This window comes from Phalacrocorax aristotelis, chromosome 3, assembly GCF_949628215.1.
Source record: "Phalacrocorax aristotelis chromosome 3, bGulAri2.1, whole genome shotgun sequence".
NCBI classification, from domain to species: Eukaryota; Metazoa; Chordata; class Aves; order Suliformes; family Phalacrocoracidae; genus Phalacrocorax; species Phalacrocorax aristotelis.
The window spans coordinates 115,090,944-115,118,514 of NC_134278.1; the positions used below are offsets into that span (position 1 = coordinate 115,090,944).

Genomic DNA, 27,571 nt, shown 5'->3' on the forward strand with positions numbered 1-27,571 from the left:
AGATCCAACACAAATCCAGCACAGCTTATTAACGGATGGTCCAGGGAGAGAAGAGACAGAAATAATGATGCTGTTAAATCAGGCTTCATGAATATGGAACAATGTCTTATTTTGCATTATTGTGACTGTTACTTAAAACATGCTCCCCGCCTTTGTGCTGGGGACTGCTACTTTCTCAGCTCTGTCTGGATGGAGCCAGTGATGGTGCTGACAAGGGCTTTTAAAAGGCTTTTCATGGGATGAAATAGAGAATACAAAAGGAAGTTTTTTGGATCAGTTCCTGGAGGGGGGTGTAGTGAGAAGGGTGCAAAATTAAACCCAAACAGGTACTAGGGTATTCAAAGGGAGGTTGTCTAGACATTTTGAATCAGTCCCAGTTCAGTTGTGCATGAAGGACAATCCTTGTGACCTGTTCTATAGCCCCCAGTGCTATAGAGATGTGTATTTGACACCTGTGGAGGTGAAGGAGGTTAAAAGTGGGTGCAGAGGTGCTGTTCATGGTCTGTTATGGTTCAGTCAGGTCCTGCTCGTCTGTGTCAGGCTCTGAGCTGCAAGGGCCATCTGCCTGGAAAAGACTTTGCCTCTCAAAGACATCTAGTTGTCTGTGAGAGATGGAGATACATATCACAGGATAGCTGAGGTCCTTTTTTAATGGTGGACCTTTCCCAAAACTCCTTCTTGGGATGGCAACTCTGTATGGAAGGAGTGGTTTAATCCCAACTGTCCTTGAACATGAACAACAGTTGGGTTCAAGCAGGCTCCTCTGCACCTGTCCTTTCTCCTTCACCTCCCCACCAGGGTGGAGCTCTGGTCGTCAGACGGAAGGAGCAGGCTGCAACTGGGCATGCCCCTGGTGCTCTGCCTAACCATCCCTTGGGAGAGCCATCCAGCAAACACTGACATCCCAGTGAGCTTCCCAGCATGCTTTGGATCAGGTCCTGAGATGCTAAGCTCAATCTATGGTTGCAACTTCCCATGCCTTATGACAATGTATCTCTTGTTCTCTTGCCTTTTTTTTTCTATTTCTTTCTTTCTCCGGACTCAGTCCAGTGTGCTGTTTCTGTGCAAGGCACAAGCAGACTAACTGTGATTCATACAATAATGTTGCAGCACAGGAGATACAGGTGCTCTAGGAGGAGCTACTAGTTGAGCCTTTTCTCCAGTGATGCTTCTGCAGAGCCTGGCTAGAGTCAGGGGAGTTTCATACAGGGAGAACAGAAGGCACTGTGGTGTCTGCAGGGGAGTGGGCTGGGTGCAGTGCAGGCAAGTGATGCAGAGCCACGCCAGTTTTCCATTGCCCTTCTGCCTTGATGCAGTTGTTTGCATCAGGAGTCAAGAAGCCTCTAGTTGGGTTTTCCACTGCCTATTTTTTTCTGTTTGAGACTCCTACCTGTGCAACCCCCTAATCAAGGGGTTGATTAGGCTTTTCTTCTGATCTGAGATCTAATTCAGGTCAGTTCTAACTCTCTAACTTAGAGAACCTGCACTAACCACTGCTAAAATATCATACCTAGCTTGTACCCAATCCTAAGCACTAGTGGTGGAGTGTTTTAGGTACAACCTCCATTCTGGGGTTGTGTGAGGTCCTGCCTGCAGTCTTTCCTAACCATAACAGAACAGAGTAGCGTGCTCTAACTCAAAAGACATGGTAATGGTAATGCTTTAGGTTCACAAACACATTGTGTTTGTAATTAATTTGTGGATCTCTCCAGCTCTTCCTACTCAAACCAGCCACCTTCTAGAACAAATCCTAGAAAGTTTGAAGCTGTTCATGGGCAAGTGGGTGGGTCTTTTTCAGGCTTCAAAGTGTCCCTCTTTGTACTCTTCCAGCCCCACCTGCTCTGAAGCTGTCTGTCAATGAGACACTGGTGGTCAACCCTGGTGACAACATCACTATGCAGTGCTCTCTGACAGGCGGTGACCCACAGCCAGAGGTGGTTTGGTCTCACTCTCCTGGCCCAATGCCTCCCAACAGCATTGTGCAAGGAGGCAATCTCACTGTCTGGAGGATCCGTGTGGAGGACTCGGGCTACTACAATTGCACGGCCATCAACAATGTGGGGAACCCGGCAAAGAAGACAGTGAACCTGCTGGTCCGGTGTAAGTTGCTCTTTTTCTCAGAGCATGAGTTTTCAGGATGAGGGGGGCTAGATTTGCATTTCTCCTGGGTGTTTTTGTACAACTGAGGGTGATGTGATACTTAGCAGAGATTAGTATTTTGGAGAAGCTGCTGTGCAAGCTTCTTTGCTCCCAGACCAGCAGCTGTGCTAGCACTGCTTGCAGCCTCATCCTGGGCTGTAACACTGTCCTGGGCTAGAGAATGATCCAAGACTACCGGATGTGAGGCCCTGGGAGTCTATTGAGGGAACTTAACTGGGGGAGGCCTTGAAGCAGGCTTTGCATGGAGATGTTGCAAAGAGCTATTGTTCTGTCCCATGCAAGACACTTTGCTGTCCCTAACCAGTTTTGCACTTGTGTTCATTCCAGCCATGAAGAATGCTACGTTCCAAATCACCCCTGATGTGATCAAAGAGAGTGAGACCATCCAGTTAGGTCAGGACTTGAAGCTGTCATGCCACGTGGATGCTGTCCCCCAGGAGAAGGTTGTCTATTCCTGGTTCAAGAATGGGAAACCAGCCAGGTTTTCAGACCGGTTGCTCATCACCAGGAACGACCCTGAGCTCCCACCTGTGACCTGCAGCTTGGAGATTATTGACCTGAGGTTCAGTGACTATGGCACCTACCTGTGCGTGGCTACCTTCCAGGGAGCACCCATTCCTGACCTCAGTGTGGAGGTGAACATCTCCTCAGAGACAGGTGAGCTTCTCTGTGGTAGCGGGAGACCCCAGGAGAGTGGTTGGCATTGCTAGCTGCCCCCCACCCCCATCCCCCTGGCATTTTTGAAGGAACTCACATGAGTGTCTTGAATCCAGTGGGAAGAAGTATCACATCCTCAGGCAAGCATTTGGCTGAGACTGGAGATGGGTAATAGTTACAGATCCTCTGCCAGATATGTCATGCACCAAGCAGATCTTCCTTTGTTTTCTCCCTATGAATAGTCCAAAGTGCAGTCCAGTCAAAGCTACAGAGACAGGTTTAGAGTTCAAATTGTTCAGATTGTTCAAAGAAGCCTCCAAATTGTGAAGGAAGAAAGAGGGGGTGGTGCGTCACCAATTTCAAACGTCCCTTTGCTTAGAAAGGAGTAAAAAAGAAAGCAAGCTGCTTTCCTCTCTTTGGCATTCTTATGAGGAATGTCCCTTTTTTCAGAGTTGTGGCTAGGAAATTGGTATATTCTATCATAGCAAATTGTGTGAAGAGCTTTAATGTTTACCGGATTGCAGCTGCAATCTATCTTGGGTGCTCTGTGTAGGAGTCCAAGTGTTATAAATGCCTCTCCCCTTTAAAATCAGGGTCAAAGCTTCACCCCATGGCATGGTGAGGACAGGACAAATCTGTAAGTGTGTTTATCAGTCACCTTGGGGACTGAAATGCAGTGACTCGGGAAGCAGTGGGTTCAGCTCTGCTCTCCATTACATCCATGTCATCTTGCTGCCCTTCCAGGACCTTGAGGGTATGGCACAAAGCAGCATTGGGCTGCTGAGGTGAGGACCATCTGGTGAGGACTCCTGAGGGGGCCAGCTGCCCGCAGATTTTGTCCTGAACCTTCATGGAAAGTTTCTTCTCAGTCCCTGGTTGTGCTGGATCCATTGGTCAGGCTTATCCCGGTCCTGATTCTGGACATTTCTCACTTCAGCCCCCCCAGCAGAAGGTGCTGTGACTGCTTTTGATGCTTTGGGAGGTCCCTGTCTCCCAGCAGTAATGCTGGGACCAGGCTGTTCCCAATGGGACTGGACCCAGTAATCATTAGCAGCCTGGAGACTGAGCCCTGACTGTGCCATGGACCTACTAAACACAAAAGGGTGGTGTTTCCCTTCTGCTGGCAGGCCTGGTAAGTAGAGCTCTCTCTGTGCCAGCAGACACCACCCCAGTTGTGAATAAAACCTGGGGAACGCCCCAATCCTGGTGGAAAGCCAGCTCTCCCGACCTTATGTGGCAGCTGCCGCCAGGAGCAATGCTTTTTGCCCAAGATCACTAGGTGGCAGAGTGCATTTGTGTTTAAGACTGCAAGGATTGGAGGCAGTGAAGGGCTGGGAGACCCTGGATGATCCCACCAAAAGGCTGGGCAGTGTCTGTTGGTGCATGTGTTGGCCCAGATGCCAACCGGCCACTGCCTCACGGGAGGTGTCTGTGGTTGCACAGGTTGCCCCATGCTCTGGCCCGGCTGGTGGAGGGTGAACCCCACATGCTCATGTGGATGCTGCTGACAGAGAAGGACAGGATGGTAGCCTGGGGTGTTTTGACAGCTCTCTTTGTGATCCAGGGAATGAAAACGGCCATCCCCACTGGAGCAGCCCTTCATGCAGCAGCTGAGGGTGTACAGCATGCGGCATCCCCATGAACAGACACATGGTTCCCGCATAAAAAACCCAACAGGTTTCCTCAGACCGCGGGATCAGTGCAGGAGGGAAGCAGCGATGGTTCCGTGTTTCCTTACTGAGCAAAGCCTGAGCTCACCAAGGTGGCTGCCTCCACTGAGCAGCTCTGAGGAGATAGTTTTAATTAAAAAAAAAAAATCTTCAGATGCAATTTACAACTTTTCCCCATAGAGAAAATTGCCTCTCGCCAGGTGAGCAGCTGCTGGCAGTGCTGGGCGCTGAGTGCTGTCGTCCCTTCACACTGTGTGGGACAGGGTGTGATGAGATTCCCCAGCCCACAGGAGACCTGCAAATTGAAAATGTGGCCTCCCTGTTGCATAGGGAGGTCACTGTAGAGGGAGATCGGGTTGGAGCCATCCTAAATTTGCTCTTAAAGCAGTTGTGGGCTGTAACTGTGCAATTACTGTAGCACACTCCTTTGCTAGAGTTGAATTGAGCTAGCATTCATCAGACTAGCTTATTATAGCCTCTGTAGTTCTAAACTTTGATTTAAATGGAAACGAAGTATGTGGCCCTTGCAGTTTTGGAAGTGTCAATGCAAGTGTCATCACTGTCAGCAGGAAGGGCTGAAAGAGGAGCTTTCAGAAAATTATTACATCCCTGTCTACCTCAGTTGAACCATTAACCCTGAAGCCTAATACAAATAAAATGTTAATATTACATGGGGTTTAGTGCAAACATCCCCTTCCTCGGTTCTTGGTGGAGTTGGGGACATGAACAACAAACCTCTTCCCACCGGCACCTCTGTACTCTTTAGCTGCAGTATTGTGTTTCTTTTGAGCTTTGTTTATCAGCAAAGTTTTATTTGACAATTGACAGCTGGATATTTCTTGAGTATTACTGTAGCTCCAGCTTTAGCCCCTGCTTGGCAGCAGTTTTGCTGGGTGAGCTGTTCCCAGCCTGGCCTGGAAGGAATGCCAGAAGTGGTCTTTGCTGGGAGCCATCGCTTGCTCAAGTGAGCCAGAGATAACTAGTAGACTGTGAATCTCAGAGTAAAGTAAGCAAAGGCACTTAACAGAGCTGGCTCCGTGCTGTGGTTTAGGAGCAAACGGGCATCCTGGATGTCTGATAAGGGTGGAGATGCGATCTACAAGCACAAATCCTATGAGTCTTGGTTTCAGTCTGACCTGTGTAAAGGAATTAGATACCCTGCCAGATAAGAATTCTATTTTTGGCCAGAAGACTGCAGTTCCGTTTGGGAAATTCACTGACCAGAAGTGGAGAAATGGATCAAAGAGCGTTTGCCTTCTGCGTTCCTCTGTGCTAGCCCTGTGGCTGGACAACATTTTGCAGCCAGAGGGGTGGGAGCTGGAACAATGTCCCAGTACAGCTAGTACTTGCCATTTGCATTGTTGGATCTTTCTTGATGCCCTGCAGCTCCAGACCCTGTAGGATGACTTACACGAGCAGTGTGTTCCTATAAGGGTTGCACTGTGTCAAGTGGAAACCTTTGGAGTTCAGGGCTGTTGGTATGACTTGAACATAAGCACCTCAAGAATATTCCTTGCTTTTGCTGTAAACTCACTTTAAAACAATTCCCTCTTGTCTCCCTTTTAGTGCCACCAACCATCAGTGTCCCTAAGGGTCAGTCAACAATCACCGTCCGGGAGGGATCCCGGGCTGAGCTGCAGTGTGAGGTTCGAGGGAAGCCCAAGCCTCCCATCATCTGGTCCCGGGTAGATAAGGAAACCCCCATGCCTTCAGGGACAATGACAATGGAGACATACGATGGGAAGTTGCGCCTGGAGAGTGTGAGCAGAGAAATGAGCGGGACCTATAAGTGTCAGACAGCCAGGTACAACGGCTTTAACATCAGACCCCGGGAAGCCCTGGTGCAGCTGAACGTGCAGTGTGAGTATAACCATACAGTACTGGAACTCTTGTCTGAATGCCTGTGTACACAAAAGCCTGTGGGCTAAGCAGGGTTGACACACTCAGTGCTGCTTTCAGGCAGAGTTGACCTTTCTTACTGGGCTGAGCAGACACATCTCTCTTGTCTGGGAACCTGTGAACAGTTTATATTTAATTGGTCTGGCTACACAAGGCTAAGGGTAGGATACCGTATGGCCAGCATGTTGCAAGTGGAAGGGAGAAGTGTTGTGTGTGTTTGTACACAATGCTTTCTATTTCCCTATCAGTGGATGAGTGCAGAACAGCAGCTTTACTAGGCGTGTGTTTGTGTGCATTACATATATGTAAAATAGCTTCAGGATATGTAAGTTTGTAAAGTCAAGCACTGAAAAGGTAGCAAGTGAATGTTAATTAGATAATTTCCACCCCACAACCCTTTCTTCAACTTAGTTACCCTGGCTGTCATTTCTGGACATGCCTGAACCATTTTGCCTGAAAATCAGTGCTAGGCAGACCCTGGGGACTGTATACTCCCAAATGGTTTCCATGCAATAAAGCTGTAACAGAAAACTGATTCTATCACGTGGTGTATTGAGTGATTGCAGTGATGGGCGGTGCTCCCAGCCCCGCTTGAAGGTGATATCTCTGCACAAAGGTGAACGTAGAGGGAAGGATGCTGCTGGTGTCCATGTTGGGTGACTGTCTCTGTCCTTTCCCTGTAGTGGTTTCTCCCTCCAGAGAAGTGAGTGCCTGCTCTGTTCCCATGCTGTTGCAACATGTAGGGGTCTGTGCTCTCTCCTTCAGTACAGGTGGAAGGCAGCTGGGTAAAACACCTTGCTCTGGAAGGAGCTGTGACTGTAGGAGTAGCCCTCCCTGCAGACCTTGTCCCACCAGGGTAGTGCAATTGCTGAAATGTTGCAGAGTCCTCTGAGCTGCGCAGATCTGGCAGGTGTGGGATGGGTAAGGAGCACGTTGCTTTGCACTTGGGCACGCTGCCTCTGAGCTGTGACTGACGAGCCTTCATGCACAGCAGTGTGTGCAGTGCGTGCATGTCTAATGAGACATGCTGCCACACTCCTCCCAGGCTCACTCCCTGGGAAGAGAAGTGAGACAGAGTGGATAACCTGGCTGAAGCCAACCAGACACACTGCTCATAGATGTGAGCTGCTGGGAGCACAGCAGTAATGGAGGTGTGTGAAATCCTGCAGGCACTTTGAGTATTCAATGGTCCCCTTTTACAATTATCTTTGTCCATTCAGGAGCATGGCAGGAATTAAATTACAGGATGGGGACAGGGCAATGTGTGCATATTTCCATGCAGGTAAGTATGTGTGGAGAAGCTTCCCTTAAGCAAGGTGGAAATGTGCGTTTAAGCTGTTTTGGAAGACAGGCTGGGTCAGGCGATGGGGCATGGCAGAACATGGCTGGGAGGGTGTCTCTTGGTCACCCCAAGAACTGATGGGAGATGCAGCAAAATCTCACTCTGGAGCAAAGAACCATCAGACCTGCTGGTATCCCCAGTTTGGTGTTGGTGTTTGAAAGCTGTGTGGTCCTCACTGACCCTCATTGCCCCTGCAAAGGGAGCAGCAGTGCTGAGCCAGGGATGAATTCAGGCTTACTAGGTGGTCTGGAGGGGGATCACATCCCTGAATCTTGGGTTGGAGGGGGAGGACATGGCTCCCTACACAAGAAATACGGTAGGTAAAACCAGAGGCTGTTCTGGGGCAGACCCTTTGATGTGACCCCCAAGAAGGCAAAGATGTAATGAATTTCTGTGTAAAGAGCAACTTAACATACTCTACCTGTAGATTTTCCCAAGGCCAAGTAATGCTTTATTGTGATCTCACCCAAGTAATGGCGGCGTGGTCCATGTGGCAGCCCACCCAAATGGCTCTCTTCTCCATCGGCTCTCTGTACCCTTAGTTGGAGCTGGGTGCGTGCTGAGTGTTTGTACACCTGAGCTGCCTCTTCCTGCCAGGAAACTGTGGCAGGACCTTACGGTGGCACTGCCTGTTCTGTGCCTGAGCAGGCAGCTTTGGTTTCGGGGCTGTCAATTAGCATGAAAAATGGTTTCGGGGCTTCCATTAGCATGAAAAACAAACTGCGAACCAAGAAAGTAGGGCAAGAATTGCCCTTGTCCCCTTTATAGCCTTTATAGGCTCCCCCCTTTCCATCCGCACAAAAAAACCCAGCAAATAGCACAGTTCCTGTTTATGCCTCTCCTTGTTCACACAGCTGGAGGGAGGTGGGTGCTGCAGCAGGGGCCACTATGGTTAATTGAAACACTGCTCTCCAGTATGGGTAGCTCATTAGTCTGGTGGCTTGCTCTGGAATTCTCATCTTGTCGGAAACGGGGATCGTGTGGCTCCTGCAGCCTCCGTGATGAGCGCTTCCCCCACCTCCCGCAGCCCTGCGCATCCCACCAGAGAGCTGCTTACACGGGGTGTGCGTGCACACAGGCGTGCGCTCAGATGTGTGTGTGTGCGCGCGCGTGCTCAGACGCGTGTGTGTGTGCGTGCAGGCGTGCCTGTTTATGTGTTAGTGTGAGCTCTTTTTGAACTGGCTCGCTCAAGGGAAGAGCAAATTCTGGGTGATAATGTGGTTGTTTCTCTGATTTGCTCCAAAGCTAAAGTTGCAAAATCAATACAGCAGATCTGATTAGATGTCAGAACCTGTTTCTGTGTTTTTCTTTTCTTTTGCTCCTCTCACCCTCATGCATATAGTGCTGTACTGTAACAAACTAGCCCAGAAATAGGCTTTGCCAACTGCACTGTAGTAGTGGAAAGAGAATAAGAAGACAAAACTAACAAGTCAGCTGTCAAAATAAAAAAGCGTTTGAGCTTTTTATTATTTTTTGTATTTTGCAAGCAGAAACAGTAGCTCTCCTTTTACCTTATGAGCTGTAATTGTCTATCATTAGCTCTCTGACAGGCTGGATGGTCTGTTGTTTAGACTCCTGGGTCTGAACTGTAGAGCTTTGGAAGATTAATAAGTTCATGAAAGTTCTTGCAGCCTTACAGCTCTGTGGTTAGAATGGAGAAATGTTGTATACTGGTTAGAGCAAGATATTGGGCTTGTCAGAACCCCTGGGAATCTGGCTACCACTTGCAGTGGCAGTGTCTTGTCATCTTTTCCTGTATCTTCAAAACAGGAATAAAACTTACCCACCTCTTCAAGGATTTGTGGAGCATAATAAACATATCACTTCCAAAGCTTGAAATAAAAATAGTAATGGAAGGGCAGAGTGCTGTTGTTGTTAATACCAATGCTATTGCTGATGCTGTTGTCAAGGCTGTTTTCAGGACCAGGGACTCACTCAAGAAAATCCTAGCAGAAAAATGAATCCTCTGCAGAGGTGGGTTTAAAATCAGGGCGGGGTCACCCCATGTAGGTGAGAAAGCATAAGGCTGTAAAACACACACTAGGCTTGAAAATGTGCAGCACTCTGGGTTTTGGAATACAAAGTGTCATTTGATCCAATATATATGAAAGAAGGAAAGAAAGAAAGTGTGCGTCTGTGGATCAGTAAAAAGGAAACTACCTAGATACAAATTTAGCAAGTACCTAATAACAAGCTGCAAAAAATATATTAGTCATGAATCCTAAAAGTCTGGTTAAAATAGCATTTCCATGGATTACAAAGATTAGTAGTGACTCTCAACTCTAGCTGTTGCTAGAACTGGCCTATGAGATGACTGTCTTATCACGGTGAATATTACATTTGCTCTGTTAGAGCCTCATGTAACAGTGTGGTGTAAATTGCAATCCTAGTACATTATCCTGCTTGAATGATATTGTGTCAGCTCTGATGCTTTGTCAATTGTGAACAGCATGTCATAATCTACTGGACAGCTCAGTCAAAGTCCAGCTCAACCCTGCACTCCTCAGCACACCTGATCCTTGCTACATCTGCTCCAGTATTTTCCCATAGATAGGTTTATCCTCCCTCACAGCACTCACTGCTTGCTGTCTCAGGCCCTTGCTCGATCACCTGAATGGGTTCTCCCTCTTTGGATAACCACCAAATCCTGGTAGCAGAGCACTCATCTCCTCTGTTGAGAGATGTTAAATAGTTCACCAAATTCTGATGACTTTATAAGCAGACTTTTGCTGCTGCCATTTCTGTCTTTGGCAGGTGGATTATTGGGCTTTATCTTCAAAGCATAGTCAATATTAGGTGTAATCAAGAAAGTAGACTAACATTCTCTTTGGAGGGGCAGTTTTTATGGTTAACAGGACTTCAGGAGCTATTGCATAGTCCTAGACATAGGCATTGCCATTGCCATAGGGCTGGTGACCAGCAAATCTGGCTCTGCCTTGACCTAGAAGACAGCCAGAATACCTCCTGCTGGGGCATCTGTTGCCCTTGTCACCTAAACTAACGTTCAGGTGGGCACAGATATGTTTTCCTACTCAAGCTCACATGCTGGCAAATGTTATTCCTGGTCACACGCTGTTGACTCATTCCACTTTAAAATCCTGCTGAACCCATTGGCAACGCTGTACATCAGGCAGGCAATAGTCAGCATCAATTTCCCCTGTTGTCTGTGTAGCAAACAGAAGAGCAGGGAGGAGAGGAGGGGGCGATACTGTAAATAAGTAAGAAGCATTGCTGGATCCACGCAACTGGAAATGGAAATGCATTAAACTGTTTCGATCAACTGTTGAAGCCATAGCTCAATAACAGTGCTCTTTGCTGGTACGCTGCCCCCTCTGAAACATAAGTTTGGATATTAACAGCTCCATGAAAAGCACTCTTGAGACATGCTCCTGGCATGGAGATGTTCCTGCAGAGTGGTTAGGACTGGGCTTTTGGCTCCTGAGAGCTCCTTGCAGCTCTCCCTGCCTATGTGAAGAGAGTCTAAGAGATATGAGACTGTCTCTGGCCAGAGCTGACCCATATCCGTGACTAAGCTGGCTTGTCTGTCTTGCTGCTTGGCCATATGAGCTGGAGTATGGAGCCATCTGCTAAGAATTTTAGACTTGGCTAGTTTAATTTCTGAGTGGATTTATTAATAGTGACTGGTTTAATTTTTTTATTCTTTTCATCAGTGAGGTCCATCCTGACACCCTCCTCCAAGCTGAGGAGCGCAGTTCAGGAGCTAACTTGGGAGCAGAAGGTAATTTTTCTACCTTTGCAGTGGCTGGGGCTTTCCTGCCCTTCCATTCATGCTTCAGTATTGCTGTTCTACATAGTACTCATCTTGCTCCCAAGAGGAGGGAATCATCGGGCTTTCCTACCAACCAGAGCTCTGGGATCTTCTGGCTCATTTTAGACCATCAGAGGCTTCAGAATAAACTGATGTTCTGGGGAAGGTGTGTCTGTATTCAAAGCCATGGGAAAACTGTGCCTTCTGCAAGTTCAGTGTTTGTAAATCTGGAGACCTTCATTAACAAAAGAAGAAAATCATTTGTAGCCAGGGGCATGACCTCAAACCACCAGTCTGAGCAAAGCCTGACCTGGTTGTTGGTCCCACTTCGATGGAAATCCTCCCTGTTTATCCCCTAATTTGTTGTACACAGGTTTGTGTGACTAAGCTGAAAGTATACATGTTATTTCTGTGTTTCTATCAATACACAGAACCGCCCCGCTCCCCCTGTTAAGAGCAGAGTTTTATTCCTGATTGTCAACACACTTTCCGCTTGCAGTATTGTGCCTGGGATTAAGTTGCTTAGAGCTTGTGTTTGTGCACGTAGCCCTGTCCTCAGCAATACAGCATTAGGATTGCTCACTCCGCTTCCCAGTGCCTGCGCTGCTAACAACTAATTAGAGTTGTCAGTCTAAGGACAGGCTGAAGGAGGAATCAGTTTTACTCCGTCATGGCTGTAAACCCAAATGGCCACGGTTCAGAGCACAGTAACAACCACAGAGGCTTAGCTGGCCTCAGATTTGTTTTAACAATTACCGTCTCTTGGTCCTGGGGCCTGGCAGACGGAGGCTGTGACAGCACTTACATTGGCTTTGGATTGGGTCTTAAGATGCGGTTGTACCAAATGTAGCTGAAAAGAGGATGGCTGCCGTTCGTCAAGGACTTGTTGGCCCTACCCTCCCGCCAACCTTGTGGCATTGAGGGGCAGGTAGCCTGACAGGCTAAGGATGCTTAGCTAAAACCTTCTTTGTGACCACCTTTATGTTTGCGGAGCGAAGTCCCAGGACTCCTAGTGCTGCTTTTCTGTAGCATTAGGTGTACGCAGCTTTGGAGGAAGACATCTTTGACAGGGTTATATGAATTTTGGCTGGCCTGAATTTTTCTCCTGAGTGTGTAGCAGTTAGGACTTGCTCTGCAGGACCCTTGTCTCTTCTCTGCTTGCTGTCTTGTGGGGAAAGTTCCCATGTGCTGCCACTCACTGAGATTTTCTTGGGAAGTCTCCCTTGAGCCCTTAGAGCTTTTCCAATTTACCTCTTTGATTGAAATTGATCTGACAGAGCATGTCTGCACGCTGTGATGGCCAGGAGATACAGGAGACTTGAGACATAAAGCAAAAGGCCCAGATGGCAGGGAGAATTCACGGGAGCAGTGGGGGCTAGGGAGCAGATTTTGCAAAGCTGACACATTCAGTCTGTGGCACCACACATCAGATGCAAAGTACTGGGAGGCCTCCTTGGTGTGCCCTGCATACACGACCATGAAAGAAGAGAGGATGATACCCAGATATGTGCATCAGGAAGGTGGGGTGGGAGCCCTCCTTAAAGAGGGGACCTGGGTCTGCTACATGAGACTGCAGCCTGCCTGCACTGCCGTCAGCCTTTGTGCAGCTCATTGCTCATCTCTGAACACCTCTGCGGCTGTAATGATAGGCTGAGTAAAAGCTTGTTTGAGAGCTCTTCGCCTAGAGAGATGAATTTGTTTGTTCAGAAGAGAACTGGTTTAAATCAGCTAATCCATTTCTTGGATATTGTCGGGAGAAACAAATACACTTTCCATAAGCTGACATTATCCTGTTTTTGGCCAGACTCTCCAGGAAGAGCAACTTAATTTTATCTAGAGAGAGAGAGAGACATCCAAGCTATACAGTTTTGTCAGGAAAGGAGAGACAAGCTGTACAGACACAGTGGATGGCAGACAGTCTTTCCTGACATTTGACAGGTTCCTCTCTAACATGCACTGTGGGTACTTCTGCTGCGTGCTTACATCCAGTCAACAGGTAAGAGATGGTGAGCTAGGCTCGGCAGCTGTTGCCAAGCTTTCTCTCTTGGTCTGTGCAGCACCAGTGCATGTCCAGGGGACGTGGGAACTGGGCCAAGGCAGAGAAAGGGCTATAGATCCTGGCACGTGGGGTGGTGGGTTATTCTCTGCCGGAGGTGGTGGATGGGACTGGGATCTGAGTTTATGGGGAATGCATTAGGGAGAGGAGCAGATGGTACCTGCTTGTATGGGTTGGGTCTAGTGTGTATATTTGAAAGAGAAAAGCCAGTGGAAAAGACTGGGGATAGGAGAGCTAAGAGGATGTGAAGGTTTGTATATACGTTCTAGCAAGAGAGAGAGCTGCTGCTGACACCTGAGCAAAGTAGGTTTGGGAATACTGCTATACACGGTAACACTAGCATCAGGAGACATGGGGCAAGGGAGGTGGTAGATGGAGGGACCTAGAAAAATGCTGTCAGCTCACATATTTTGAGGCTGTGATCACAGGACAGGAAAGGAGGGAATGCTCTGTCTCTATCAAATTCTGCCTTTTGGTGACCAGGATATGAGCGTGTTGAGTGCCCAGCTGCAGGGAGAGAGATGCCATGGACCAGAACTCACTAGGGGAACCAGTAAGACACCAAGCAGGCAAGAAAAGCCATTAATTTTCTCATGATAACTCTCAGCCTCTGCACAAGAGCCTGAGGCACAGACAAGTGAAAACAGCTGTCCACACCTGCAGGGGAGCATAGGACATCAGACCTGACACAGGACCTGTGCCAGGGGAGCAGAGGCTCTTTTCCCCCAGCCTCTCCCCGAGAGCTATGTGGTGCTGTGGCATTGTGCCTATGCCTTTGCTTTTCTCCCATGAATTTTGGGCCATAAACCATGTCAAGCAGCACCTATGAGGGTGCAGGAGCAGGTTTCCATGCTATTCCTCACCTACCCCCTGCATGCTGGCACTAGGGCAAAGCTATTTTCTCCTGCCCCACTGGAGGACTGTGGCAGGCACATGGACGCAACACAGAATAGCAATGCCACTTTTGAGGAGGGAGCTTATGCAGGGAAGACCCTGAGACATCTCTGATATGAACAGAAGCCCTAACAGGAAACCAAGCATCCGGGGGGGGGTTTCTGGATTTTAATTAGCTGTGACCATCCTGACCCCAAGCTCTGAAACAGCACCAATTACATTCACTCCTCTAGGGAAACTGTTTGCATGTGAATTACATTTCAGAGGTGCTCAGGCGTCTGTGCATCCTAGCTGTCTTCCTGCTGCCAGTTCTGTGCTGGGACACTGTACTGGGAGGCTGAGGGTTCGGTTTTTAGGAAGGGCATAGGTGCCTTTTGAAGCTTTCTGTGGGGAAACAACTGTTCAGTTACTAGTTTGTGCTTTTCCACTTGGGCCAGTGTCTGAGAAAGGCTGTTTTTAATTTGAAGGCAGGAAACAGTGTTTTCTCAATGAGCAGAGATCATATTTCCAACATGCGCACCTCTCACCCTATTTCACTTCTTATAGTTCCTGATTTCCATTCCTCTTTGCCTCTCTGTTGCAAACACAAATAGGCATGTGTGTGCACATGCTCCTACCTTATCTCAGCTTTTGCTTCTGATTCAAATTTAATTGGCCTCCAGGACTTGAGGTAAAACAGTCGGTTTTCTTTATGAACCCAGTGGTGAACCTGCAAAACCCTCATTGGTCCCAGGAATTGACAGACGTGCTTACATTTCCTAGTTGCATGCAGACCTGTTACATTTTGTATGATTTTGGAGTCCTTGTTTCTAGGGTCGTGTGTGATTGCAGGAAACCATGGAAATTTTTCATTACTTTTGACTGGGAGGAAGCTGACTTTTGAGACTGCTTGTTTGTCAAGCTGCAAGGAGATGAATGGGATGTAGAAAGACTGAAAATCACTCCATTTCTGTGGCAAAGAAGCATCTGGGATAAATCCCTGCAGGCTAAAGAAAGAATGGCAACTGAAGGCTATTCCAGCCGACCCTTTGGAGGCTCTTGATCTGTTGTGACCTGCTCTCACATCTGACAAAAGAAGTGCTGGAAATCTCATCTGTCGCAAACATGCTACAACCCTGGGCCCAACTCCGCCAAGCATTTCATGGGAGGAATTGGGGTTCCCGACAGTGCCTGTGATTGAGGACAGGAGAACAACAAAAAATAGTGGCATTTGCACTGAACAGGGATTTTCCTTACCAAGTGCTGATTGCAAGGAAATATTTTACTGTCCTAATCATAAGCCAGAATGCAGTAGCTAATAACAACTTAATGCAATATAGATGGGCTTAATAGTGCTAGGTCTGCTGGGATTTTCTGAGCAGTTCATAGCTTATGCACAATACAGGCCCTTTAGCCGACTCCTGGTATGCTGTAAAATGGGGAACTGGGGCTTGAGGGAAAGGGAGCAGCCCTCTATCTAAGGTGGTTTGCTGGAAAGAGCATAATGGGTCTAAAGGGATGAGAAGATGGTGGCAGTTGGCTGGGTCAGGGGAAAACTGAGCAATACTTAAAATGGGTTATTGTGGTTTGGGGATTTTTCTCTTCCCCTTGGGCTACTTGTAATGAGGCCTTGCAAAAGTGCAAGTTTATGCATGGAAATGGGCAAGTTTTCATTCTGATTAGCTTTCTAGGAATGAACTCACATGTATAAATGAAAAGATGCAAATGAAACTTCCTACAGGTTTTAAAGAGAGGAGGAAAGACTGTTTCGTTTTGTGGTGGTTTTGTTTTTGTTTTTTTTTAAACCATTTGGAAAAGCTATTGTGCTCCAGTCTGCCTACCCAAAATGCTGGGTCTCCAGCCTCCTGATCATTATGAGAAAGCACAAGCTCTTTGAATCTCTTTCTAATCATTTTGTGCTGTTTATCTAGTTATAAACAGCAATTTGTATGTTAGTTATATGCCAGGCATAACCTCTCTAATGAATGGAGCTGAGGAACAAGGTGAGTTTATCTTTGTGGATCTGAATTTGGATTATTTGTACACTTTCAGTGCAGCATCTACTCATAGACCGAAGTGACAGACAATTCAGTGTGTGCCTCAGTAAGTTGTTCAATGGTTTTTTTACTCTCATGATTCAGTTGTCATGACTTAATCTAAGCCTGTCTTATTTCAGTTTCCAACAATAAGCTCTGTTTATGCCTTTGTCTTCTCACATAACGAGCTATTTGTTATCAGCAGTCTCTTCCTTGTGTAGTCTCAGACACCAAAACAAGTAATCTCTTACCCTTTTTTCAGCATGCAATCCAGAAAAAGTCTCTTTAGCCATTCACTGCAAGGCATGTTTTCCAGCCCTTGATTCATTTTTATAGCCCTCGTCTCAGTTTTTTTTCTTTTCAACATCATTCTGGCAGCGTGGTCACCCGTATTAAACAGATTTTCAAAAATGATCTCACCAATGCAGATGTAGAGGTGATGCCTACCTCACAATACATTTAGTAAGCTTTGACTTAATCATCCAAGGATTTGGACATCTTTGGACTACAGAATTAAGCTGAAAGATGATGTTCACTGGATTACATCGACTCAGGCTCCTCTTGGAGTTGTCTTTTTCCTAACAAGAGTGACATGTTCTTTCCTCAGCAGTTTTCTTTCCAGACCTTTACATTAGCCAAGATAAATTGAATGCAGTTACCACAAGCCCAATCCTTCAAGCAAACCAAGTTTGTCCTGTGCAAGGTATCTCTCTAGCATGTTATTTACTGCTGCATACTTTGTGTCCTCTACAGATGTTTGTATCTTATCCCGACATAGGTGCTTAAGGATGGTGATTGTCAGTTATTGCACATTAAAGTGCTGCCTTTGTGTGCGAGGGAAGGAAGCAAAGCACAAGCCACACCCCAGAGCCTGCCAAAGTCTGCGCCCAGTCACCCCCGCTGCAAATGGATGTAAGGTCATTCAGACACCAAAAGTGGTTATGTGTGATGTTGGCTACACAGCCTGAACGGGGGACTTTAGAACTGATATGCTTTAGCTATGCCAACCTGCTGACTGGATCTTTGACCCTGATGATGTGAAATAGCATTCGTTTAAGAGGTTCATATGGGATCTCACTGGAGAGGTCTTCCTACAGAAAGTCTTCCCTTTCACTAGAGAGATCTCAGGGGTGCATGCAGTCATTTAAAATATCTTTTTAAAACTCTTTTTGGTTAATGTGTTTTTAATCTGCTTAATGTGGGCTGCATTTGAATAGTATTACATCTTCAATTAGTCTGTCGCGTGGAAGCAAGCCAGGATCTTTCCAACGCCTGAGGATATTATGACAAGATAGTTACTTTTCTTGTTGCTATCTCAAACACTACCCGGTTTGTCTGCCAAGGACCCATAAAACTATATTAATCATCATTCATTTTTTGACTTGTAAAGTTGTATCCTACATTCATCTTCTGTGAGGTTTTTTTCTGGAATGAGTGAAGAATAAAAAGGTTTATTGCTGTTTGTTCTGAGGTCTCCTCTGCTGACACTGATCCAAGTGGTTTGTGTCTGTACTCCCATATGCCATACATGCATGAAGGGTACAGAATAATTTTATCTTCTCTGGTGTTTACAGGATGCAATCACAAACTTCCTCTCAAAGGCCCGGCTTTCTCCCCATCTTTTCCTACTTTCTATGGTGTTTTTATGATCTGTTGTTAATATGTTATTCTGCAATTTTTGTACTGATGAATTCAGATCAGGGTACACAGATCCAGCGAGAGTCTTACAAACAGGCCTTAGAGAAGCTTGTCTTTCCATTATCTCTGGCTTTTATCACAGATTTATCCACAGATATTCCCAGATTTAAGTCCACACAGGTTCTTTGCAGAGCTGTACACAGAATTTATATGCTCTGTCTCTACCCACCAGAGTGGGATAGCTCACCAAACATTGCTGAAACTTTTCACTTGGGGTATCTGATTCTGGGAGGTGCTATTATCTATCACGGAGAGGCTGGAAGGAGCAGGACGCCATGTTACAGTGTGCGCTGCCATAACCCCTTGGGCTGATAATTGCTGATGGGCTGACTCAGGCCATGATCCACTTTCAGATCTTGATGCAATGGGTGAGAATGAGGAAGGTAAAGGCCTTACTTTTTGTGTCCCAGAAGAGTCAGGAATGTGAACAACAGACGCTTTATGGAACCAGCTTCAGGCATTTATCTGTTGGACCAAAGTCCAGGTATGAGAAGAAATGGAGTGTGTACCTCCCACTTGTCCTGCATACTGCCTTTGTGGCAGCCGAAGTCCTCCTCCTCAGTCAAGATGAAAAAGTGTCTGCGTGAGATAGGCATGTGCCCACATTACAGGGGTGCAGCTCCTCCAGATGGTTCCTGTAGTGCTGGCCCAGTCTGAGGTCAGTCACAGAAGCAGCCTGGAAAATCGAATGTCAGAGCAGATTTATCCAGTGAGCAGGACTGTTAATAAATTTCCCTCTCCTGGTCCAAGTCCAGAGGAGATGGGACAGAGCTGATAGCCAGATGGGGAGGTCGAGGGAGCAGGCTGCTGTCCTTGAATGATTGCCAGTTCTATCGCTGGCCTCCTTACTGTGCCCTCTGCTGCAGAGGAGACCTCAAGCCCTGGAGAATGATTTCTGGGAGCCCACAACACCTGCGGCTGTCAGAAGTGACAGTGCTTTTCCTAATGCAGGGAAAGACGAGAGCTGCAGGGCTGCATCTGCTTCAGCAGTGAGGCTAGTGTGCTGCTACTTATCTGGAAACGTGGTGGCAGTGTAGAGAGAAGACAGGAGGTTTCCAGCAGGGGAGCAAGGCCTTCATAAGTCAAGTCCATGCCCTTCTCTGAGGCAGGTGGTATCATCCAGGCCTGAAGAAATGGGACTGCCAAATCCTCTGTCGCCTTCGTAGGTGGTTAGCAGTTTTGGGAATAAGATGTAGGGAGATGATGCTCTGTAACCAGCAATCTGCTGAAGACACATTCATGAAAAGCTATGATAGTTACTGATAGACAGATAAAGCATTTTTTTTCATAATTAATTGATAGAGGAGGAGTTGGACACAAGCATTTATGAAATTCACACATTTTAAATGATGCAGGTAACAGTATGAAGGATGAAAGGGGAAGACAGGACTTTCAGATGGCAGAGAGGGTAGCTATCTGGCAGCTTGCTTTTTGGAGCTGGTCACTATTCTGAAAGACCTTAGCCATTTCATGTGATGGACTGCCTGAACATATCCTCATTTTTCCACCCTTTGCCCATGATTGATTTGATCTACCTTGATTCATCTGAAGATGATGATGACAATGATGAAGAGGTAACCATCCAGAGAGTGACAGCAGAAATGCTTACAGTAAAAAATGTTCTTGCCTCTCCTTTCTTTATGCTATATATACTGATCCTGTGTTTTTAAATTGCATGCATTTCGTAAGTTCCTGTATGCACTACCCCCCTTGTTACATTAATTCTTATGGGAAGAATTGCTTCAATATCTGTTGACCTCAGCTGCTTCATGTATAGAGACTGAACGTTTGCCATAAATCTTTTAGTTCGAGCATCCTTTCAGCCTCTTTCTGAATGGTTGCATTTTCATTGTCGTCATCTTCCTCAGATGAACCAAGATCAATCAAGGTTGAAGGATGGAAAAATGTGGTAATGATGACAGTTAGCAGAGCAGGATATTAAACAATTGGCAGCAGAACTCTGAGGCAGCAGATAGAGAAGTGATGGAGAACTGGGTGTTGCTGCATGCTGAGTTCTTCGTCGTTGGTCCAAATTCCCTATTAGGCCTGAAGGAAAGTCTGAAGAGCCTGGTTTGTATGGGGAAGCTTGTCCTCTTTCCAGACTGTAGAAAAGTGGAGAACCACTGTGTTTACTCTTTCTAGTCTAGCTTTGTCCCATGCATCCTTTTTGCTTACTAGTACAGACAATGAATTAAAAGTAAACATATTAAGGAGTGCTGGTTAATATTTGATTAACTTAATTGCCTTGGATGGCCCTCCTTCCCCTACCGGGCTCTTCCTGGCTTGGATCTCTCCCCTTTCCACCTCTGATCCCACCACCCCATCATTAAAGCAGGTCTGATGTTTTAATCAACATTTCTGTATTTGGCTATGCTGCCTTTTGCTTTGCCTGCCTGTTTGGAAAGCAGCTGTGGAGGGATCATCTAGTACTCCCAATTTAGCTTTCAAACTGAACACAGGAGGTGAGGTGATGCTGCAGCCCAGCTGTGAGCAGAAGGCTCTGACCACCTGTGGCCCTGACAATCATTGCATTTCTAAAGCAGTGACTCTTCTCCATTTTGACAGGATTGCAGTTCTCAGAGGCACTTTCTCCTGCAGCCTCCCCCCTCTTAACTTTCAGTTGTTTTATTAAAAGGGTCTAAACTTATGGAGGCAATTGAATTGCTCAGGCAGCTGATGATGAAATAGGAGCCTGTTGCTACTGGATTGCTACTTGGAGTCAGCAGTCACCTCTGCCTGGTAGCTCCTCTGGTGTGGGTGGGATCCTCCATAGGAGGCTAGGGGAAATTCAGTCAATTCCTTGCAGGCAGCAGCTGCATACCCTGGGCATGAGCCCTAGCAGTGGCACTTAGCTGGATGCTGTCTGGAGTCCAGAGATTTATCACTATATTTGCTATGGGGAATGTGCAGACTGGTGTTCATTTTCCTTCCTAGGGTACCTCCGTTGTGGCACGCAGCAGCTTGAACACAAGAGGTGTCTCCTGTCCACGAGCAGAACACGCTGCCCAAGCTTCAGATGCATATTGTGCCTCCGCTTACTGATGAACTCATTAAACAAGGCACTGAGAGTTCATGGAGAGGTTCATATAGAGGGGTGGTACTTGCCCTTTCTGTGCAGGTGTTGCACAAGCATTTACTTTGGTCTGCATTCATCCCACCTAGCGGAGATGTGAGGGCTGGGATCACCTTAGGCTCCCTGTGCAGGCGTAGGACAGAAAGAGGTGATGCCAACTAGGGATTCGTACCATCTGAATCATCCTCTGGAGCTGTCTGTCTCACTCAATGGCTCTGGAGGGAGGTGGTGTTCCTAACTTGGGTGCCTCAAAGAAGAGCCTGAAGCTAGACGGGATAAATTTTGGCTTTAAAGTCCTGTTCCAGCTAGCTCCAGGTTTGCTCTTAAACTTGGGGTGATGATTAATCCTTTCTCAGTTGTTCCAAATCCTTTTCAGGAATGTGGTAGGCCTGTCCTAGGTTGATGAACATCACAGATCAGCTGTTTTCCCTCTATTACCCTTCTTTACACTGTGGATGGAAACATAGGGAATGCATTCTGCTGTGATGGGCCAAGCAGCTCTACTTCTCTTCACAAGGTTGCAGATGGCACGTGTTGAGCTCTGCCCCATTATAGGCCTTTGTGCCCAGCTTGTCTCTGCCAGGCATGTGAGGAGAGTTGGAGCTGCAAATTCAGGTTTCTCTTTTATTTTCTCCTTTCCCAATTTTTTTGCATGCAATTACTCCAGCACTGAAAACTCTAGGACAGCATTTCTGCCCAGAGAAAACAAAATCTAAGTAGGAACTAAAGCTGTGCTTCTGCCACCTGAAGAACAGAGGAAGGAGAGAAAGGGGAATTGTAAGGAGAGATATATACATACACATATATAAAATGTCAACGTCATCTTGTCAAGGACATTGGGAGAGAAGAGGACTAAGAATTCTCTCCTAGTATTTGTTGAGGTTAGGGGCTGCTGGGGATAGGACAGAGCTGATTACTAGGACATAAAAATGCCTATGGGGAGGAATTGGAGTAGGCTTAACCTGCAGCAAGGGAATTGGGTTAGATGGTAAGAAAAAATAGTGATAAACCTGAAGTAAAAGGAAAGATGTGGATTCTCTGTTTTGGAAGAAGAATCTCATCTGATTCTTTTTTATGGGTTGATTTTTTTCTTTTCCTTAGTTTGCACTGGCAATGAGTTGCTTTATTCCCAGAACTACCCAACTGAGTAGCTCACCTATGAATTATTGAGTAGTAAGATAACTGGTTTTCTGCCAAAAGTTAATGCATATAGGATGCTTTTGGGGGAAAAGTATCATTGGCTGACTGTTAGTGAATGTTTGGATCTAAACTATTTATATGCTATTGGGAGCGGCATGTCACTGCCAGCCCAATTTGTTAAACAGAAGCATGTAATAATGGATACATGGGTATGAGCTGACATCTCATTACCTTCTAGAAGACAGACGCAGACCTGAGCGGAGAGTTGGTGGTCTGATACTGCTACACATGGAGGGTGTACTCTCTTGTGGGTATGTGGGTGGGCAGGAGAATCCCAGATTCACCCTAGCTATCATTCTGCTTCACCATGCTATAACTAGCAAAATTGGCTGTGGGTTAGAAACAATATTTTCATGTTAGTCTGTGGCAAAAAAAACCCAGACAACTAGATTTGGGTTATGCCATTGGTCTGGCAGTAATTGAAGGTATTGGCTCTGAAATTCCCACTCTCTCGCTGCCTTTATTTCTCTTGTGCATAACTTTGCTAATTTGGCAGTATGTGGGGGATGGGGAGGATTATCAGCATGTGTTTCACATACAACTGTATATGTCTTCTGTACATATGCCATCTCTTCCCACTTATCTTTTTCAGTTAGGAAAGTGTACTGTTTTGAAACCAGGCACTTGAAGGTAAGTGAGGCATGGGAATGAGGTGGCTTTACACTGCAGGAGGATATATTGTCTTTGTAGTGTCTTGTTAGCATGAATTAATTGGGCAGTGAGTCTGAGTGGAGTTCCAGCATGTCTGGGACAGATCTTTTCTGAGGAGGCATATCTGTGAGGCAGAAAGTCTGGAAATTCCCACCCAGCATGGACTTTCTTCAAAGCACTCTGTAAAGTGATCTAGGGGTCTCATGTATTAATCAGCACAGCTTGTCACGCAGAAGAGGAAATCCTTTAGTAAATCCCTCTTTATTAAAACAAGGTGAAGACTGGTTGAGGTAATTGGCTTGGAAAGTTCAGAGAAGAGGAAAGCAGAAAAGCTGGTAGTGAATACATTTCATTTGCTCTTCTTTTAAAAGCAGTCAGCTAGCACAGAACTAGGCCTTCTCTGCTCTGAGCCTTGCTTCTCTGGTCCCTCCACCCACTTGTCTAGCAGAAAATGTACTCAAACAAATTTGTTTTGTATTTGAAATAACAATACTTGCAACTTGGCTTTCAAGCACTTTGCAAAAAATTCACGTTTTATCTCTTTATATGTGGGGAGACTGAAGCGCAAAGGCAAAAGGCATAGAAGATGAAAGAAAGAGATACTGGCTTTTAGCTGAAATAGGTTGAGCAAGCTTTCCTCCATCTCCCCTCTTCTAACTACTGAACTATATCATCTCTCAGAAACAAGCAAATGAGACTGGGCATGTAAATATTGGTTGGATATTTGTCTCCACATGGAAAACTGCTGGTGCCTAATGTGCGTTCTTGGGGTGTGGGTGCTGTTGCAGGGAACAGAATTGCTCAGCTGTGATTTCCCAGCATTGTGACAATAAAAGAGCTTCCCACTTCCTTGAGTAGAGAGCTCTGGTCTCTCATGGAGCTGAAACCATGGAGTTTCCTACCAGCTATGAAAGCAGGTGTGCAGTATCTTTGATGCCTGTGACATCTTTATTACCCCAGATTATGAGACCAGGGGCTGGGTAAGGAAGGCACTCTTTGGTGGGATCAGTTTGGTTGTCTAGAGAAGATTAGGGAAGACTGCATCCAGTATGACTGCAGAAGGGTACCTATCAGAATTTAAATGGACGCTGGATGGGGTCGTATAGGTCTCATAAGGCCCTAATAGCAGCCTGATTTGCTTTCCAGAGAAAGAAATTACAGGCTGGTGTCGTTAGCCACTTTGGAAAATGAAACACAGCTAATAACTGTAACTAACCACAAAGTGCAGTCTTTCATACCAGGTTATCTGTGTGTCCTTTGCAATGTTAATCCAGCAAGTGGTCAGTTAGCTCTCACATGTGGGATAAAGTGAAGACTACAAGCAGGAGTCCCAGTGGTGCTGTGACTGCATGGCTAAGCTTGGAGGGAGTCATTCAGCAGTGGGGTGAAGGCTGCTGAAAATAAGCTGCTTTGTAATCTAGCAAGGCTTGCTATTTTCATCACTTGTGCTACATGATGCACTTCCTAGATTTAAATAAATATGTAAATGGTGACTGACTCTGGAGAGTAGACTAGAGGATGTTTTTCACAGGGGAGGAAGCCTGGACTAAGGACTGAAGTGTGGGTCAGGGTACAGGACACCTGCGCTGCTCCTGTCTGATGCTGCCAGTTCATGTGACCTCAGGCAGGCCGTCTTTCTGCTTGTGCCTCTCTTTTTCCACCTGGACATTGCTGCACCATGGTGCTCTTTGCAGCAGAGGAAGCGGTGCGGGAAGTAAATCCCGGTAGGAAAAATGAGAGTGCAGCAACCCGTGGCAGCTGGATAGACCAGCGGTACAATGTAGGCAGCTGACCACCTATAGAGATAGCTGTTGTCAGCTGCTGGTCAGGGCAGCTACAGGGGAAAAGGGCTGCCTGCGAGTCAGAAAGCAGGTTATGAGTGAGCTTGTCAGCTCTGACAGACCTTTCAAAACAAGTCAGCATTTCAGAATGACCAAGATATGCTATTCACAGTCCTCAGGCTATGGTGGGAAAGCAGACTTTGCATGTGTCTTGCATAGTAGTGTTATACTGTGGTGTCTAGGATTTTCAGCTTTCTCAGTTCTTCCCTGAGCTCTTAATGCAAGGTCTGTTCACTTTGTTCCCTTGTTCTGCAGATGCTGGTTTGTGTCTAAGCTTCCCACTGGTTTCTGTGCATCAGTGCACTCCAATATGAGCCTTTCTTTGCCTTTCGTCGATATCAGATTGAGCAGCCTCATGACAACATCCTCATTTTGTAAAGTGAGAAAAAAATTTTCACTTAAAATTTTTTTTCTGTATTTACCCCACAAGTGAAAAACTTTCCATAGTGCATCACTGCATCTTGGGATATTCTGGCTTGGTGCAAGAAGCACCTCTGCCTTCTGGAGGCATCTGAATTTGATGGGAACCTGCAGCAATCAGACAGCATTGCAGGGGTTGCTGAGTACCCTTCCTTGAGCTGTGCCTGAGCAGGGACAGCACAGCAGCAGTGCAAGGAGGCTGTGGTCTCTCCTGCAAGCACTTTGCCTCTTGTAACGAAGAACACTCCTCCCTTCCTGAAGCCTAAAATAAAAACAGACTTAAAACAAATACTTATAGACTTGACCACTGCTCAACGCCAGTACACTTCTCGCTCATCAAGCAGAATGAGCATTTCAGTCCTAGTTATCTCCAGTGAAACCAAGAAAATAAGAGGTTACTGAGGTACAAAGCAACACCCCTTGACACCTCGCATTCCTCTGTTGCGCTTCCCTCACTTTGGCCTTCATCATTGTGAACACCATGCTAGCTTAGCAACCCTTCAGTGCAGAGCATCTGCTCTGGCTCACAGCAAGGGAGCTGCCTACAGCCCGGCTTTGCTTTAGGGTGCCTGGCACGCTGGAGTAGGTTGCCTGTGTTCAGCTGATTTGATTTGCTCCTAACAAGCAGGTGAGTGATTATGTTTTCTCCTGTTGCACAATAATTCTGCTGCGAAGGTAGGCTGCCCTGCCTTTTGTTTCACAGCAGCCGCATCTTAACAAGGTTGCTGAAGGAGCCTTGCTCCTTCAACATTGCCTAGAACAATAATGCGCTGCCCTCTTCACCTCTTTTGTCACTCCTCCTGCCAGCTAGTTCTTCTAGAGTTAAGCTGTGTGCCAAGAGAAAACAGTAATTTTCTATATTTGTTTGCTCTGTTTCTTACCAGGGGATCCTGAAGCCCTGTATATGCAGAGAGTTTTTTTACCTCCCTCTTGAAGCGTAGCAACCTGCTGCCTGCAAAGTGGCTGCTGCATGCACAGAGTTCACAGAAAGGCGTTTGACAGGGTCCTGAACAAGGACCCTCCTTTGGAACAGGGTTAAAAACTAGGGCTGATACCCAAGCTCCCCAAAGAGCACCTTGGCAGGTTAGTGAGCCAGAATAGCCAGATACTGCTGTACTGAGCAGAGCAGCTCCCTTACAGCCAGCAAGTATGCTGCTTCTCTGTGGGTATTAGAGGCACCTGGAAAATCATTATCATTTCCTGCAGCTCCCTAAAGCTGTCTGCGCAGAAATCATCTTGGAGGTCTCTGCTGTGAGACGCTCACCATCTCAGGTGTACCAGTGCTGTTCAGTTCCCAGTTCTGGGGAGTAGCAGCACTGGCTCGTTTAAACAAGCTTTCTTTTGAATTTAAGCCAGGGATGAGAAAAGGCTGTGTTGTTATCTGCTAGGATTTGCAGTCTGAATCCCTGCCTTGATGGTGGTCTCCCTTTTGTGTATAACCTACTTGAATAAGTGTGGGCTCCCCAGTAGGTGTTGGAGGCCAGAGCTGATGTCTGGCTCTGTAATTGCTGTTGACCTTTCTTTGCTTTCATATCCACTGGCAGCCTTCAGCAACAGCTGCCCCTTGCCGTAATACTGCACGCATCCTTTACAGTGATGGGATGACCTGCTTCAGCACTCTGTCCAGACAAACTGGGGGCTCCAGGACTACCTGCAGAGTTAATGTTTGTTGGGTGTTACCTAGTGCCAGAGACAGAAGGAGAAAATGTAAACAATTTTTACTGTATAGGCACTTTCAGACATTCCCTTTGCAAAGTGATAACACAGGCCCAGAGCCTGTCCCAGTGCAAATCAAGTGAATCACATTTCCCAGCTGAACAATAATAAATATATTCTGCATCCTTGGCTGCCCTGCTGTTCCTGTTGACCTAAGGAAGCATCTGGATTGTCCCAGCCCTGCTCCTCTGTGACCTCAGACACACTCCCTCTGTGAGGCCCAGTGGGGCACTTTCCTTGCAGCATGTGTCCTTGCAGGGGACACTTTGATTTCAGACCTTTTATCTTCTCTGTCCCAGCTCCATATACAGGCGCTGCTTGGTGCAGTAAGGGAAGCTGCTCTCCCATCCTTCTCTCTCCTCCTCAAGAGATAGATTGTTTTGAGTACAACTGGAGCTGCTGTGCCATTTTTTTAAGCCTTCTTTCTCCTTCCTCTTCCCTTTTTCTTTTTTCTTTTTCCTACATCACCAGCTGGCCTTGATTATAATGTGAGGCCCCACCACCTTCAAT

The 27,571-nt window shown here is 46.6% G+C and overlaps 1 protein-coding gene across 2 annotated transcripts in view; it reads left to right on the plus strand.

Moving 5' to 3' along the window:
* MDGA1 (MAM domain containing glycosylphosphatidylinositol anchor 1) overlaps window positions 1–27,571 on the plus strand; it is a 158,388-nt gene that overhangs the window by 64,471 nt on the left and 66,346 nt on the right. For both annotated transcript variants that reach the window (XM_075089147.1, XM_075089148.1), the window contains exons 6-8: window positions 1,831–2,100; window positions 2,488–2,817; window positions 6,054–6,347. In XM_075089147.1, the coding sequence (XP_074945248.1) occupies window positions 1,831–2,100; window positions 2,488–2,817; window positions 6,054–6,347 (894 nt within the window). The remainder of the gene's footprint in view (window positions 1–1,830; window positions 2,101–2,487; window positions 2,818–6,053; window positions 6,348–27,571) is intronic.